This window comes from Pagrus pagrus (genome assembly GCF_965226575.1).
Source record: "Pagrus pagrus genome assembly, chromosome: 13".
NCBI lineage: Eukaryota > Metazoa > Chordata > Actinopteri > Spariformes > Sparidae > Pagrus > Pagrus pagrus.
The window spans coordinates 17974980-17990522 of NC_140197.1; the positions used below are offsets into that span (position 1 = coordinate 17974980).

At 43.1% G+C, this 15543-nt stretch overlaps 3 protein-coding genes across 5 annotated transcripts in view; 2 read left to right on the plus strand and 1 right to left on the minus strand.

Annotated features, from left to right (window-relative positions):
* Positions 1–6: 6 nt before the first annotated feature.
* On the minus strand, positions 7–4850 carry narfl (nuclear prelamin A recognition factor-like). The gene is made up of 11 exons (XM_084370590.1): positions 4608–4850; positions 3725–3820; positions 3494–3637; positions 3283–3412; positions 3031–3165; positions 2644–2762; positions 2316–2445; positions 2160–2232; positions 1922–2059; positions 957–1114; positions 7–719 (listed from the first exon to the last, which is right to left on the minus strand). Exons 1-11 carry the CDS (start codon positions 4671–4673, stop codon positions 478–480), a joined length of 1431 nt encoding a protein of 476 aa, XP_084226716.1. The 5' UTR covers positions 4674–4850; the 3' UTR covers positions 7–477.
* A 1348-nt stretch (positions 4851–6198) lies between these two features.
* Positions 6199–12721, plus strand: e4f1 (E4F transcription factor 1). Of its 2 annotated transcripts, none has more exons than XM_084372514.1 (14): positions 6199–6364; positions 6633–6766; positions 6860–6941; positions 7135–7319; positions 7413–7533; positions 7631–7783; positions 7967–8187; positions 8358–8600; positions 8858–8969; positions 9153–9370; positions 9461–9659; positions 9743–9903; positions 10937–10999; positions 11167–12721. In XM_084372514.1, exons 1-14 carry the CDS (start codon positions 6268–6270, stop codon positions 11536–11538), a joined length of 2361 nt encoding a protein of 786 aa, XP_084228640.1. In that variant the 5' UTR covers positions 6199–6267; the 3' UTR covers positions 11539–12721. The 2 variants fall into 2 exon arrangements, with proteins under 2 accessions (XP_084228640.1, XP_084228639.1); XM_084372513.1 differs by having other exon boundaries at positions 6201–6364; positions 9740–9903; positions 11167–12719.
* A 1513-nt stretch (positions 12722–14234) lies between these two features.
* The window catches only part of grid2ipa (glutamate receptor, ionotropic, delta 2 (Grid2) interacting protein, a), a 31288-nt gene continuing 29979 nt past the window's right edge, over positions 14235–15543 (plus strand). For both annotated transcript variants that reach the window (XM_084372623.1, XM_084372624.1), the window contains exon 1: positions 14235–14692. In XM_084372623.1, coding sequence (XP_084228749.1) covers positions 14611–14692 — 82 coding nt within the window. In that variant the 5' untranslated portion in view covers positions 14235–14610. The remainder of the gene's footprint in view (positions 14693–15543) is intronic.

The window sequence follows — 15543 nt, forward strand, 5'->3', positions numbered from 1 at the left end:
AAATGGTTATAATTTAATAACGTCTTTATTTTTCTCTCTTTATATATAATCACAAGGTTAAATAAACAGGGAATGATCACATATTGCTTTGTGCTACTTCAGCTCACATTTTCAAACTGTAACAGGTCCCATACACATGATTTGTTTGCTGTTCATACATGTGACAGGACGTTCAACAGTGGAAGGGGAAGTTGTCTGACCATTTAGTTTGGTTTGACTTAAGCATTGTGTCTTTTATCTACACCTTGCCAGGCACACAACTTTAAATGAAAAGTGGTTTAAAAGGTTGTTGGCACTCATCAAACTTGCCTATATTCATCTTTGCCCATAACTCTTCTGTCTGAAGAGAGACAGAAATAGTCACATACTGTATATTTGGACGGTTCAGTCGTCAACATCTGAAAAACACTTGTGCAAAAGGTAAAATTATGCAAAAACATCCTGTCTGCTGATCGTGGATTGCAGCAGAGGCATTATTCACCACTTCATAGCCAGTCCGTTCGTCATCTTCTCCACAGTGTGGTACTGCGTGTGCAGCAGCGCTTTGGCTCTCTCCTCCCCGACGCTGTGAAGCCAGGACTGGTACAGCTCGGCCACACGAGCGTCGTCCTCTGGCGATAGGGGGCGCTCTGCTTTGTAGAGCTTGTCAACCTTCTGGAGAAGCTCCTTTGGGTCCTGACCAGGTAAAGGCTTCAGCTGTCCACCACCATTTAGACAGCCTAAACATTAACAAAGAGGTGTGTAAAGATGTGATTTAACACTGCTTTTTTGTAACAAGCGTGTCATTTATGCATAGCACTTTGCGAAGCTAGTATACATGAAAACAAATAGTTCCATAGCATTACACTTATCTATTTCTGGTGTGGCAAACATGCTGTACCAATGGGGCAAAAGTGCAATGGCACAAACAAAGAAACACATTTTGAACATTTTTACATCCACATATTTAACTTTACCTGACGGACAGGCCATAACTTCCACAAAGTGGTATGGAGACTTCCCCCTCTTGAGCTTCTGCACCAGGTTCTGGATGTTGCGGAAGCCGTATGTGGACGCAAAGCACAGCACGACTACTCCGTTTTTCTCTAGAGTCACTTCCTGGAAGTCGTTATTCCTGTTGCGGAGGAATTGAGGCAGACATTTACATGAGGTTTAAGACAAGTAAGCTGGCACCATTAAGTCTTTTTAAAAAGCATTTTGGTCCTGCACACTTAAAGCAACAGTAATGAGCTGGGATCCAGGTTGAGTGACATTATAATTTAACACGAGCTACAAGGAGAGCTATTCTGAGATCATTCGACTTAATTAAATGAACAGGAACTGTTCTTCAGGTCTGACTGTTCCAGAAGGCATAATGAGCCCAAAGCAGTTTAGCTTCTTAAAGGGGCAGTTCACCCTCAAATCAAAAATACACATTTTTCCTCTTATCTGTAGTGCTATTTATCCGTCTAGGTTGTTTTGAAGATTCCAGCCTTAAAGATGTCTGCCTTCTCTCTGTTATAACAGAACTAGATGGCATTTGGCTTGTGGCATTCAGTTAGTTAGCTTAGTTAGCTAGCCTGTTGATGAGTAGGTGTTGCTTCCTTCTACGTGGTGACAGGGAAAGAAAATAGTTACCACATGAAACTACTCAAAACAAGGTCTGCAGGTTATCTTGAAAAACCAGGTCATCATTTCTGGAAAGGGACATTGCCGTGTAGTTTTTAATATGTATTTTTTTGGCGCTTTGAGCATCACAGCTGGGTGCCATCTAGTTCAGTTATACTCGAGAGAAGACAGACATCCCCACAGCCGATACCTTTAAAACCTGGCAGCTCTCACCAACACTCTGGATGGATACATAGCATTACTGGTAAAGGGAAAAATATGCATTTTTGATTTTGGAGTGAACTGTCCCTTTAAAGATGCCAGACACACTCACCTGAGGGTCCTGTAGGTGAGCTCCTTCAGCTCCTCTCCAAACAGCTTCTTGGCAGCATGGGTGAAGACATGATGGAGGTAACCCCCTGACCCGCTCCCAGCATGGCTCAGGAACTCACCCCCGCTCACGCTGCTGAACCTGGGTCAAGAATAATAAACAGTCTCTGAGCCCATTCTGGAAATTTATGCTCGGGCCTATTTTTAAGGAGTTAACAAAGACAAAATGTCACAGAGCTTACATTTCATCAAGGGGTGCAGGTTCCACATCACTTAGAGCAACATTTTTCTCCTCCAGCATTTTCTGGACCTCTCCTGTGTGAAACAGTGAGAAGTATAAATGAGAATATACTCCACATTCATAAACACAAAGAGCATCATAGGAGTAGTTACTGTACCTGAGGTGATTACGCAGTCCACTTCTCGAGTCTCAGCTTTGTCCAGGTAGAAGTCTAACCTGGAGGCTTCGAGTTTCTTGTCAAAGCAGGGCATTACTGCCACATGATAGATCTGCTGCGGACTGAGCCCCTGACAATTCACAATACACACACATTCATAGCAGTCAGCGTCAGGAAGGGGTATATTTTATATCTTTTAAATTATAATTACAGTTGAAGACAAGCCACAATGCTGCTATTGAGATGTGAACTCTAGGAGGAAATAACTTTAACCCCTGAGGTGGATCACACTTTGACTGCAATATCTGACATGCAGGTGTTCCTGTACCTCTTTTTCAGCAAAGTATCCTTTAACCAGAGAACCCATCATCGCCTGCGGGGAGCGAGTGGTACTGATGTATGGAAGAATGAACTCCCCGTGGGTCTTCTCTGCATAGCAAATCCAACCTGAACAAAACACAAACACATACACACAATTTAGATTAATGATATTCCACATTTACATTATATTAATCCATGGACTTTCACATTATGAGAATCAAAAAATGTTTGTCTGCAATTAAAACACTGAAGGCTTGTAATTTATGGAAACTGATAGAATTAATTAATATTTAGCATAGTAAGTGGTCATTTTCTCATTCTTTAGTAGTCAGATTGTTCATCTGAGCATTTTTGCTTTAATAAGACAGTAAAGAGCTGACAGGATAAGGAGTACCTGGACAGGCCGATGTCATCATGGGCAGACAATTGCTGTCCTGCTCCTTCCTCTGGAAACGTTCCACAAACTCTCTCTGGCTCTCCAGCAGGCTGAAGGTCCGACTAAAGCTCGTCTCAAACACATGATGAACCCCTGTGACAATGAAAAAAACCCTTCAGATTCAGAGGGGACTGTGTCTGCCTCAATAAACCTCTCCTTTCCACTTCCTGTTTTACTTGTATAGAGCAGAAAAGTCATATTTACACTCACCAAGGCCTTTGAAGAAAGACGTAAGCCTCCTGCCTGCCTCAGTGCTGCTGAGGTCATACCGTGCTGCGAGGGAGGCTCTGGACTGCGGCGACACCGACACCACCACCACCTTCTGCTCTGTCGCACCGGCCTGTAGAGTCCAAATAAGGCACAGGTGAATACACAAGGTCTGCTAAGGCAATCGTGACCAGATACTGTTATTCATGTCCACCTTGTTGTTCAGCAGCACTTTAAAGAGCTCCTCGTGGCTCTGCTGCGTGATGAGGACGCTCTCGGCCGAAGTGACACAGCCACTGCAGGCCAGACAGTCATTCAGCGTGATCTTTGCTTTCTGCAGCTTCTGCTTCCCACCATCCTGCAAACACATGGTGAATTAAATCAAGGCAGAGCGATAATTTGATTTTACTCTACACCCAGGTCTCGATCAAGCCTTTATACCCACCTGGTTGACTTGGACGTAACTGCCATCATCTTCTATTTGAATTTTGGCCAGAGATTTGCCTGGTTTCTTCTCTAATTTGACAGGTTTGACACATTCCTACAGAGAACACACGTGAAAAAAAACAAACTAGAAGATAAACACAGCAATTCATGACAACATCCAAAGGCAGCTGACAGAACTGAGTAAGACCAACAAAGCAACATAAAAGCAGAGTCATCGTTAGAGGTCAGCACTAGGGTCATAGACAGACCAATGTCTTTAGCCAGCCTCGACAGTTATACAAGATTTGTTTTCTTTAAAAATCTCAAAGATAACTTGAGATTACTAAATCATTCATGGCAAGAAAGAACTGTGACGCAAATTAACATCATTCAGCACATAGTGAAAAAATAAAGTAAATAAAGTGGCTAAATTGACATTAAACTTGGACAATATAGACAATAATTCAAGCTGCATTATCTTAATGTCTATTGAGATAAAGTATATCTTAATTACATCCACTAAGACCAAGTTATTACTTAACATTACGTTGCCTCTATTTCACCACAGTTACATCATTGCTAACATTAGCAGCAAGCTAACTGCTAAGCACGCATTTAATATTTTGAAACTTTAGCGGGTTTTACCATTAATACCACTTTAACCAATTAATAAACAGAGCATTGTGTTAAGCTTTAGAAAAGATACATTCATGGTTTCGGTTGTTTTTGTGTTGTTCGCTCTCACAACAGCACTCATAATGACAGCTAACAGTCAGTGAGCATGTTAGCTTTCAGTACGTTTTCGCCATTCGTTGATTTTATGTGTGCAGTGAATAATTAGCGACAACTACGTCGTTTTGAAATAAATCGGATGCTAGAAAGTGTTATAAAAGCTTCACTACCTGTGAGGGGGTGATAAAATCATCGAGGTCTGTCAACTGCAGCACACCGCTGAAGACAGAAGCCATATTTACTGCCGTAAAGTGTTTGTTGTTTACTCTTGTGTCGTGAGTAGCTCCTCCTGACTCCGGCAGAGACAAACCTCAGTGGCCGGAGGTCGCTCAGCGGCATATACCGATCCCTGGACTGGTACACCGATCCCTGCACAACAGGTCCTGGCTGCAGACCTCCACTGTGAGGTCGCTACCGCCGCAGGATCCACTCTCAGGCCACCTCCACCGTCAGGACAGGAAATGCACGGGATACATTTCAAAATAAAATCGCGAATGCACTTCCGGTTTACATGTTTTGCTTATTCTTTTCAAGTATGTCATAGTTATTTTAAATTGCAGCAAGAAATCAATGAAGACCAAGAATTTAATCGTACCGTTTGTACAATACAGCCTCTTGTTTCTCAGTGTGAGTGACCTTGCAAGACAAAATACAGTGTCAACATTAAATAGATTTTTGTAACTGTTTGATATGTGATGATGTTGCCTGGACTGGCCTTTTGATGTACTTCTGTGTGTTGATAAATCATGTGTCCTTGTCATTGAATACATGGACATTTGGGAGCCTTCTGAGTGGGAAAATGGACTATGGGCCCCTATTCTCCACAAGATATGTCACTGCATGCCATGTTTGCTACGTCTGTCCTCTGCTGATAACAACTTATCTTTTTATGCTTGTGTGTTTGTTTTTTGGCCTTTTCATGTCTTTATTGAAAGGACTGCATTCAGAGATGAGAGAGCGGGGATGACTGCAGTAAGGACAAATGCCCCTGACAACAACTTATCAACTGTAAATGCATCTGCGTCCATTTTAAATAACAATACTATTGTCCAAACATAAGACAATACAATAAAATACCACAAAGCATTTCTCATGGAGCAACAGGTAGGAAGCATTGCCAATCCTTCTCCTTAATAGGTAAAGTAACACAATTGAGAAGCTCACATCGATTATATCATAATGAAGACCCTTGATTTAGCAGAAATTACCATAAAGATGGACCCTAAAACAGAATGTTGCCAGATAAGAAGAAGCTGTGATGGCTTGAAGGATATGCACATTGATAGCCATTTATTTATGGGCTTTCAACGTTTTCTGATTTGAGTTAGAAAGACTATACGAATTCTTCTTCATGCTCTGTGGCTTTCAGGGTCCTTGAATAAGAAATAAATCCCACTTTCTCCATGGATAATCCAGGTATGGATTACCTGGATTATATAGATTGATCAATTTCTCTGAAATTGTTCTGTGACTATTATACAACTTCATTTTAACTACTGCATACTGCTGCACATACAGATAATGTTTTATTAATAGATTAATATAAATAATAATCATATTTTGGCCGTTAGAGCAAAATATATATGGGGAAAAAAATGATTTTATTATTTCTAATAACAAATAAATGGATGAATGGAGGTCATCTATATGATTCATATCTATACATTTATTTTTTTCAACAGGATTCAGCGTATGTTTGTATTTTCTCCTCTCCATCAATGAAAACACATACGCACGCGCCCTTTTGTTGTTATGACTACGGGGTCGTAAATCCGCCATGTTTGCTCTCCTTGCAGCGGCGTTGCGACAGAGACGGAGAATTCGAACGACATGAATGTAGAAAATAATCATACGGCAGAAACAGAGAGGGAGCAAACGAAGAACGGCACCGAGACGATCACCATTCAGACCACGTTAGGAGACGAAGGTGAGTCCTCTTCCGAGCTGAAACGAAAATGAAACATTTATCTAACATTGTGTTTGGGCCTAGCTAACTTCCTCCATCGTGAAATGTTGCTAGCAGCTAGCTGCCGTTAGCAACAACATTAGCTAGTTTGCCTCCTCGCCGCAGCTTTGCTCAGATTAGAAGTCCAGCCCCGGTCAGCAGTTTTTTACACAAGTTGACTCACGCTAGGTGGTACCCGAGCAGCGCTGTTGCTGTACGAAGTTGTCTCATGCTGATATGTGTTGTTCAGATGAAGATGTGCACAAGTGTGGACGCTGTCAGACCGAGTTTTCCACGCTGGAGGCTTTCATCCAGCACAAGTTGCACCAGAGCTGCAGACGCGTGGAGGCACGGGAGGCGAGCAGCCAGGACGCCAGTCAAGAGGTCCGAACTGGGATGATGTGTGGGTTTATATCCAGTAACTACAATAAACAGCAGAGGTAGAAGAATTAAATGATGATTTCTACGTTTTGACAGGTTACCTCAGCCACTGAGAGCTCCCCAGAGGTGAAACCAGCTGCAGGAGCAGCCTCAGATGAGCCAGTGAAGAACTCTAATGGTGGGTCAACATCAGGGCTGTAACTAACTACTTATTATCAATTAAGGTGACCATCAATCCTAACCCCAAACATTTCAGATTACTGTCGTATATGTCAAATAAGGGAATAAAATCCATGCAGAGTAGTTTCAACCTGTGAAGTAGATCTTAAATCTGCAGGGGGCTTGAACTGTAATGTTTGTTTTTCACACAGACCAAAGCAGTACTCCGTTGGGTCGAGGTCGCCGGAAGAAAATCGTTTCACTTAAAATCACTAATCAGTCAGATGGGACGGCTGAACGAACCATATCTAAAAGTGCTGTCGGTGACAGGCATGTTTACGAAGTCAACCAGGAGGGACGCTATATTTGCCAACTTTGTGAAAAGACGTTTAAAACAGTGAGTGTCATATTTCATTTGTGTGTGCCTCTTGTATCGAGAAATTAAGTTATATTTTATTTGTCTTTCTAATATGATTTTTTCCCCCAACAGACCAACATCTTAAGAACTCACATGAAAACTCACAGTGACCAGAAGAACTTCTCATGTGACCTCTGTGGGACCTCCTTTCGCACAAAAGGCTCCCTGATTCGTCACAATCGTCGTCACACTGGTACAGACAGTAAAGTAGGACTGTTTTTGTCTTAAATTGACGTCCTCTCATAAATTGTATCCAATAATAACACTGCTGTCTTCCTGTTCTCTTGCAGATGAGCGGCCATATCGCTGTAACCTATGTGGCCAGTCCTTCAGAGAGTCGGGTGCCCTCACCAGACACCTTAAGGCCCTCACACCCTGCACAGAAAAGATCCGCTTTGTTCAGTACAAGGAGATCTTGGTCAGCAAAGATGGAGTACAAAAAGGTCAGATTTATACTGTGCGTTATTGTTGAAGAGTGTACAGTCTATTCTATCAAAGCAAAGCAGTTATTGATTGAATACTTAAGGATTTTAAAATGTTGACAATGCAGTACTGGATCTGAAAATAGAATAGCTAAGGAAGTGAGAGTCCGTTGAGGAACTGACAGGTCTGTATGAATTGTCCAGGAGTTGAAGATGAACGCGCTGCAGTGGCCGGACATCAAGAGGTGGTGGTTGTGGAGCAACAGCCAGAGGAAGAGGTGGAGGAGGAGGAGGAGGAGGAGGAGGAGGAGGAGATGGTCGAGGCGCAGACTGCTGTTGTCAGTGTGGTTGAAGCTGGTTCCCAAGAGGTTCTCCATCAGGTCCACTTCACCATGGAGGTGGATGGAACAACGCAGGAGCAACAGGTGAGTGGAGGAAGGGTCCACATTTGGCTAAAAGTCCTACAAAACACACACTCTTTCTTTTAAGTGCTTTTTGGTACATTTTTTGCAATGATAAAGAAAAAGGTGAGACACAAAGATTTAGTTCTCTCTTCCAATCTGTTAGCTTGACTTGTTGCTCTGCCTCTGGCCAGGTGGTGGTAGAGCAGTCTCAGGCGGAGGCCTTGGCTGCTGCTGCAGCAGCAGGCGACAGCCTCATCTGTCAAGCCATCATCAACTCTGGCATCGCGCTGGGGACGGAGGAAGCTGTGGTTGAGGAGACCTCACAGGCGACCGTGGAGATAAATAAAGAGGATTCTGACTCTCCTGATGCTGATGAGGGTGTCACTGAGATCCAGGTCAAAGAAGAGTTTGTGGAGATGGAGATGGAGGCAGAGGTAAGGAGAAGACTGGATCTAGGATCTGACTCCAGTGATAACAGTCTTTTTACTGTCCTTTGTCCCTAATAATAGAGAAACTAAAAATATTACACAAGTGTTTCATTATTGAATTGATCACAAAAACTTTGTTTTTAGTTTAAGTTTCCCAGTAACTCCTGACAGTCTGTGCATTGTTCTCAGCAAAACTGGGTGTAGGTTTGGTTTTGCAGTAACTATTTTTCTGTGTTTTATGTCTGCTTTTGTTTCTCTTGCAGGAAGAAGGTGATGGAGAGAATCAGACAACCTCAAAACTGCACACGTGTCCACACTGTAATCGCTCTTTCAAGGGACTGAATTATTTCCGCTTTCACGTCAAGGGCCATTTGGGTGAGTCCGTAACTATTAATGATGATTCACAGCATCATTGTACGCTGCCCCCTTAAGATCATTTCAATCAGCGGTTGTCAAAACGTGAAATCAATCCAACATATATTTGAATTTTAGCAACTTAACGAGCCTTTTGTTTGACAAATATTTCATTTTCTCTGTGTATCCTTTCTCTTGATGCAGGTTACAAGCCCTTTAAGTGCACACTGTGCCATAAAGAGTTTCTGACTGGTTACCTGCTGAAGAAACACATGGAGGTCCATGTCAGTGAGAGGAGGTACAAGTGCGGTGAGTGCGGCAAGCTGTACAAAACCATCGGGCATGTACGTGAGCACATGAGGGCCCACTCGGATGAAAGACCCTACCACTGTGCTAGGTGCAACAAGGGGTACAAAACCAAGGTGATTTTTGTCGATATTAATCCTTGTGCTGTATTGAACTGGGTCATAAAAAGACATTCTGTCTCTAACTTGTCTCTTTGTCTTGCTCAGAATGCCTTGCAGGTGCATCAGCGGACACACGGTGATGAGAAGCCTTATGTGTGTGAGTTCTGCTTGAGGGGGTTCAGGGAGAAAGGCTCTCTGGTGCGACATATCCGCCATCACACCGGAGAGAAGCCCTTCAAGTGCCCGAAGTGCAAGCGAGGGTTTGCCGAGCACGGGACTCTCAATCGGCACATGCGCGCTAAAGGTCAGTGTGATCAGTGGACGACAAAACTTAGAGAAGTGTTAGCAGACGGAACTAATAGCTCAACCTGTCATCTGCACCAGGAGGCTGCCATAAGGACGATTCTGGTGAGCAACAGGGTGCGGTAACAGAGGAACAGGCATCGGTGGACAGCCTTGCTACAGCAGCCATCATCTCAGAGGATCCTCACGCTGTCCTGGTGGAGTTCTCCTCAGTGGTGGCAGACACACAGGAGTACATCATCAAGGTGAGCCATGTGGAAGTGGTGTTAAGAAGTACATTTACACAGACAGTTTTGATTTTGAGGTCCCTCTGTGGGTAAATCGTAAGTAGACATTTATGCGATCCAACTTGTTCGAGCACCTCTGTGCCTATCAATGTCACAGCAGTTGTTTTCCATCAGCAGTGATTAGCAGAAGACATCACTGAAGTGTTACCTGAAGAGCAAATCAATCTCACTCATATTATCTCAGATGCAGGGAATTCATTAGATCACTGATTAGAAGAACCAGTTACTCTTAATAGCTTTAAAAACACAATTCAAAGGTTTAAAAGTTTCTTAAGTTGCAACTTTTCATTTGTTTATGGGGGAAGAGTAGCAGTGACTGACTTGACGGGAATGGAAATACGAACTGCATTTTGTATCCTACAGTATTTTGTATTGGAGTGGCTGCATGCACTGCTGTCATTATGAAATGACTAAATAATTTGTTTTCATGGTACACATACAGTGTACAGAACAGGAGTTAGTAGCTGCTTACATAATGTGTTTTCTTTTTTTTAATTATCTGAATTTAATGTTTTCAAATTCTTCAGCTTCGACATATCAGAAAATCACAACACTGTGACTTTTTCCCCCCCTTTTACTGAAGACACGTTCAAGCAGTTGTGGTCCTAAAAAAGACAAGACTACTTCTAAACCCCTGGATTAATGTTTAGATTAAATAAGTCTCTAGAAGCTGCTGCAGGAAACAATAGTGTTGGAGTTATCGATCGTTAAGTGGCTCAACTCCAAAGCTTCACATCATACTGTGTGCTATTGACGACTAATTGACTGAAGACGAGACTAGAATTTATGCCTTTCGGCACCTTATGGTCATCTGTTTTCTTAAGCACAACAAGTTAAACTTCTACATAAACAGACATAAACGATGTCTTCGCCACATATTATAGACAAATGCTTATATTCTCCTTTATTGTCGCCTGTTTTATTACTGGTTATTGTAAGGAAGATAATTACATATGCTGTGTTAATGTGCTGCTTCTCTCATATCCTCTAGACTCAAATGGAGGAGGACGTGCAGGAAGAACAGGTTACACTCATTCAAGACAGCCAAAATGAGGTCAGTACACACCTGAGAACATCCATATAATCTACAGCGGTTGCAGAGTGTGAGAATCGCTGGGCTAGTAATGTTTCACCAAAGCATCTTAATAAGAGTTGTCAATTTGATTTACATAATCTTCTAATTCTACCTCTATCTTTTTAAATCAAACCTCTCTCTGGCAGATGGGAAACCACATCATGAAAGTCGTGCAGCGAATCGTCAGCCAGTCACAGGGCGCCGGCGGAAGCGGCAGCCGGCAGATCATTGTGCGCAACGTGGCCGTGAACGAAGAGGGCGCCTCCATCTCCGACTGCGGCGACACCATCACCATCGCTACGCCCGAGAGCCTGACGGAGCAGGTGGCCATGACACTGGCCTCCGCCATCAGCGACGGCACGCTGCTGGCCACGGCGGGGACCGTGGAGACGGCGGAAGGGACTGTCACTATTACCACAGAGGAGGCAGTGGGTGAGGGAATACAGGTGGTGCAGCAACAAGAGGAGTATGTCATCACCTCCCCAGAGGAGGTGGAGATTCAGACTGTTATCGTATGATGAAAGAGAACACTATGGACTGTGGCTCGACTTAACCTGTGTAGCCAACTATTGTAGAGTTTGTACGAGCTTCATGTGGACATTTGAGTACAAAACAAAGGCCAAAGTGTTTATAAGGTTTATAGTTACAGAAACGGAACAAACCTACAAAGAAATGTGTGTGTGAAGCATAAAAGAATGAGTGTGTTCGAGGACTAAGCCCTATCAAGTGTTTAATTTTCGTGGATTGACTTACTAAAATTAAGCTCTGCTAGCTAATTTCTGAACTTTTTGGTGCATTCAAGTTAAAGGTGCAATATGTAAGATATGGCCTGAATTTTAGTTTAAAATGTTCAACAAATGAACTAAAATGATCAACGGAGTGTGAAGAAAAAGGGTTGTATGGTTTTTTTCAGCGATGTCTACTGAAGTTAGCATGCTAGCCAGCTATCCAGCTCGCTTTTTTAGTCCAATAAATGAACAAAATACACTCTGAAATGATTAAACAGAAAAGTGCACGGCTAACTAGCTAATGGCAGCTAGTAGCTACAGCCATACCGTAGAAATAGCAGGTTGTGGTTCTGGTGATATGCTGACTCCTGTCTGTTTGGAGTGACCTTCGACAGTTGGCCAATTCTTACACATTGCACCTTTTTAAGACAATGAACTAGATTAATTTGTCAGTTATAAGGTTTTCGTTTTAAAGGCCTAAACAGATGCTTATTTCTTTTTATCTTGTACAAACTGAACTTGTCTTTGCCTTTTTATCAGTCGTAGCCTGGTCTCTTCTTCTTTACTGCTGTCAAAAAGTTCCTGCTTTTCTTTTACTACCTAAAATGTCGTCAGTTAATTGCAGTTCCCACTTCTGCTGTCTGATGTCATCTCCCCTCTGAAATGTGATGCCATTTAAAGACTGACCCGTCGTGTGTGCGTGTGTGTGTGTTTGTGCGTGCGTGTGTGTATGAGTGCGCGGCACAGTGTTGCTCTCCCGAGCTGGTCAGTCAGAATGCATCTTTAAGCATGACGGTTTCACCAGATGTTAAAAATGTGTTCAGTTTACAGAAGCAGAGTTTGCATCAAATAAATGATATATTCTTATACAAGTGGCTCCCACTTACCTTTGTTGGTGTCCTGTTTTTATAATTGAGCAGGGTGACCTTCAGTGTGTGATTACGATATGCATTCGTTGATAGTGAGAGGAAGCAACCACGTAAGAACTGTGTCATGGTCGACCCCCAACTGAGAGCATGTTTTAATTAGCAAATTATAACATGAACCTTTTTTTTCTAAAACAGCATCTGCTTAGAGAGAAACTTTGGGATATTTTCAATCTCTCTCACTATTACAGAAATACGTAACTAGGGCTTTGTGATATCAGATAAGTTTAAAATGTCCTTATTTTACAACTTTATATTTATTTAGGTTGAATTTTCTTATTTTTCCCATCGCAATGCTTATGCTCTGCTTAGGTTTCAGCACAAAAACCACTCAGTCAGGGTTGGGAAGACATGGTTTGGTTTAAAATACCTGTTTAGGTCACCACGATCACAGATGGAGGTGATCCGACTGCCCTTGAAAAACACCTGGTTTTGGCTCCATTAAAAACGGCTAGAAATGTCCGCAGGAGTCCTTCAAAGTTTCCACTGGTGTGACTCAAACTGCGGTCGGCTGTTTGGCAGCCATGTTGTCTTGTAAATCGCCATCGCCATCCGTTCCTCCTCCTGACGTGAAAGGTATCTGTGGTTTGCAGAAATGTTTACTGCTAACATTACATCCCGGCGACTGAGCTGGGTGGTTTCCACATTCATAGTTGTGTTACATCATGTCATGCCTTTGTTGCTATACTGTATTCATGTATTAATGATTTTTTTCATTGATTCGATCAATCTGTCAGTTATTTTCTCGAACAATCGAGAAGTTGTTTGCTCTATAGCGTCAGAAAATGGTGAAAAATGTTGTTCAGTGTTTCCCAAAGTCTAAGATCACATCTTCAAATGCCTCAGCCCAAAGATATTCAGTGTACTGTCAAGTAAAGAAATCTGAAAATACTCGCTTTAAGAAGCTGGAATCAAAGAATCAAAATGGTTGACAAATGATTTAATAGTTGACAATTGAACGATTAATTATTGCAGCTCTCATTATTATTCCAGTGTTGCGGTCCTCTTTCATTTCTTTTCCTTGTTTTTCTAAGTATGTGGCAGTAGCGTGAATGTCATCCACCATCCCATCATGGGAATACCAGCTGCTTTGAAAGCACACACACCTGCCAGGTAAAACACAGCATCCACTGCTCCAGCTCCCTCTGGGACACGAGCACACCACAAGGCTCGTTCTGACCGACACGCTGAGGAACCGAGCCATGCTGTTTATCTTGTGCTACTCTGGTATTTGCAATCCTCTGCTAAATCCGCCATATCTGGTTGGCTTAGCTGAAATACAGCTGCATTTGATGTAACCTTGAGCATATCTGCAGGCTCCATCTCCGTAACTGGTGCTCCAGTACTGAGGTTAACACATCCGCTATAATCAGAGAAGTGTCCCTGGCTGGTACATCACATAGTTTCTGGGTCAGTCCCCAGCCCTCTGAGAGGGGCCCCATCCACATGAGCAACCGAGGAAGACAGAGAGTGAGGGTGGGAGAGAGAGAGGGAGTGGGAAAGGTATTTATAGAAAAATGGGGCTTCGCAGTACCTTTTCTTGCAAAGAACCATTTCAGGACCAAGTGAGCGTGTCCCAGTTTTCTGGTAGTCGCTCAGCCATAGGGTTTGGACTGAGGCTGAGGCTGGACCGCCTCACCCAGGATGGAGAGCCTGACATTCAGACGCTCTCCCCTTTCCTCCGGCCTTCCTCTCCTTGGGTCCAGATCGCTGGTTCTCTGATTGAGAAAAGGAGGCGGCGTCGGCCCAGAAAGCCCACAAATGTGACCTTTTAGGCGCACTTGATTTGACTAGCTGGGTAGAGGCTTTTGGAGGCAGTGAGCTCAGGTGAGGAGCAGCGCGAGGGTGTCAGAGGACACTCCGTGGCTGCGTCGACCTCCAGATCGGGGGTGAAGGGAGGCTGGCTGGAACGTGCCCTGCCGCAAGCCGGGCAAGGATGAGGCGTTTCCTGAGCAGAAAGGGCCGCTTCTCCCTGCGCCAGAGCAAGTCTGGGACCCGGAGTGCCTCCAAAGATTTCTGTAAGTCTCTAAATCATAGTTTTTACATGAAATGTGCTGGAGGTGAGATGAAGAGGAGAGCGAAAAGGAGCTGAGATGGTTTATCTGGGGCGCAGGCTGGAGAGAATGGGTCTTGACAGTCCTTCTAAGCGCCGTTTGTGTTGTGTTGGGGAGAAAAGATTATGATCCCCAGCTCTGTTTCAGTGATTTCCCAATCTATTTTAGATCAAAAATCAGCTGCAGTTTGATGTTTGCGTTCAGCAAGCTGACACCAAGTTCTGTGGCTCTTTTGAGTCGTTCGTTTTGATATATGTTTTATTCACTCAGCCACATCTCACCCTGAATATGAAGCACCACACTCCAGTCACATCTGATTCCTCTTCGGGAGCAGATCTGACATTCCTACATTTCTTTGTCTTGCACTTATTTTCTCACTTCTCGTGCACTTTTTTGTTACTTTTCTTACTTCCCGTCTCTAATTTAGTCTTTTCCCGTCTGTCTGACTTTTCCTCTGTCTCCGTCTTTGTGAGCCTCTGATGTACTACAAAAGGAAAAAGCCGTTTGGTGCTGCTGATTTGAAGGATGACTGCATGCAATTTGTGTATATACAGTTATAACATGTGCTCTGTTATATTTCCCAATGTGAAAATTAGAAGTATTGTCTTGTTTTGCACTTGGGAGCATTTTCATCATATTGTAAGATTAAAATTGAAGCTGGGAGTGGCAGTGCTGCGTTGACTCGAGGCAAAAATGTTTGATCAGATGAGTTGCGTTCAGGTATTTTCTGCTTTTACACAGAAATCTGACATGAATACAGACAGTAGGTTCAGTTAAGTTTCCAATTCTGCCATAGTGACCGTAATACTGATCCG

Excerpts from the sequence above, each read along its gene's own strand:
- narfl (XM_084370590.1), bottom strand. The coding sequence starts at position 4,673 with ATGGCTTCTGTCTTCAGCGGTGTGCTGCAGTTGACAGACCTCGATGAT. Across the intron at positions 3,413-3,493 it reads AAGTGCTGCTGAACAACAAG|GCCGGTGCGACAGAGCAGAA; the intron begins GTGGACATGAAT and ends TGGACTCTACAG. Across the intron at positions 2,763-3,030 it reads GATGACATCGGCCTGTCCAG|GTTGGATTTGCTATGCAGAG; the intron begins GTACTCCTTATC and ends TGTTTTGTTCAG.
- e4f1 (XM_084372513.1), top strand. The coding sequence starts at position 6,268 with ATGAATGTAGAAAATAATCATACGGCAGAAACAGAGAGGGAGCAAACG. Across the intron at positions 6,942-7,134 it reads GCCAGTGAAGAACTCTAATG|ACCAAAGCAGTACTCCGTTG; the intron begins GTGGGTCAACAT and ends TTTTTCACACAG. Across the intron at positions 8,188-8,357 it reads GAACAACGCAGGAGCAACAG|GTGGTGGTAGAGCAGTCTCA; the intron begins GTGAGTGGAGGA and ends GCCTCTGGCCAG.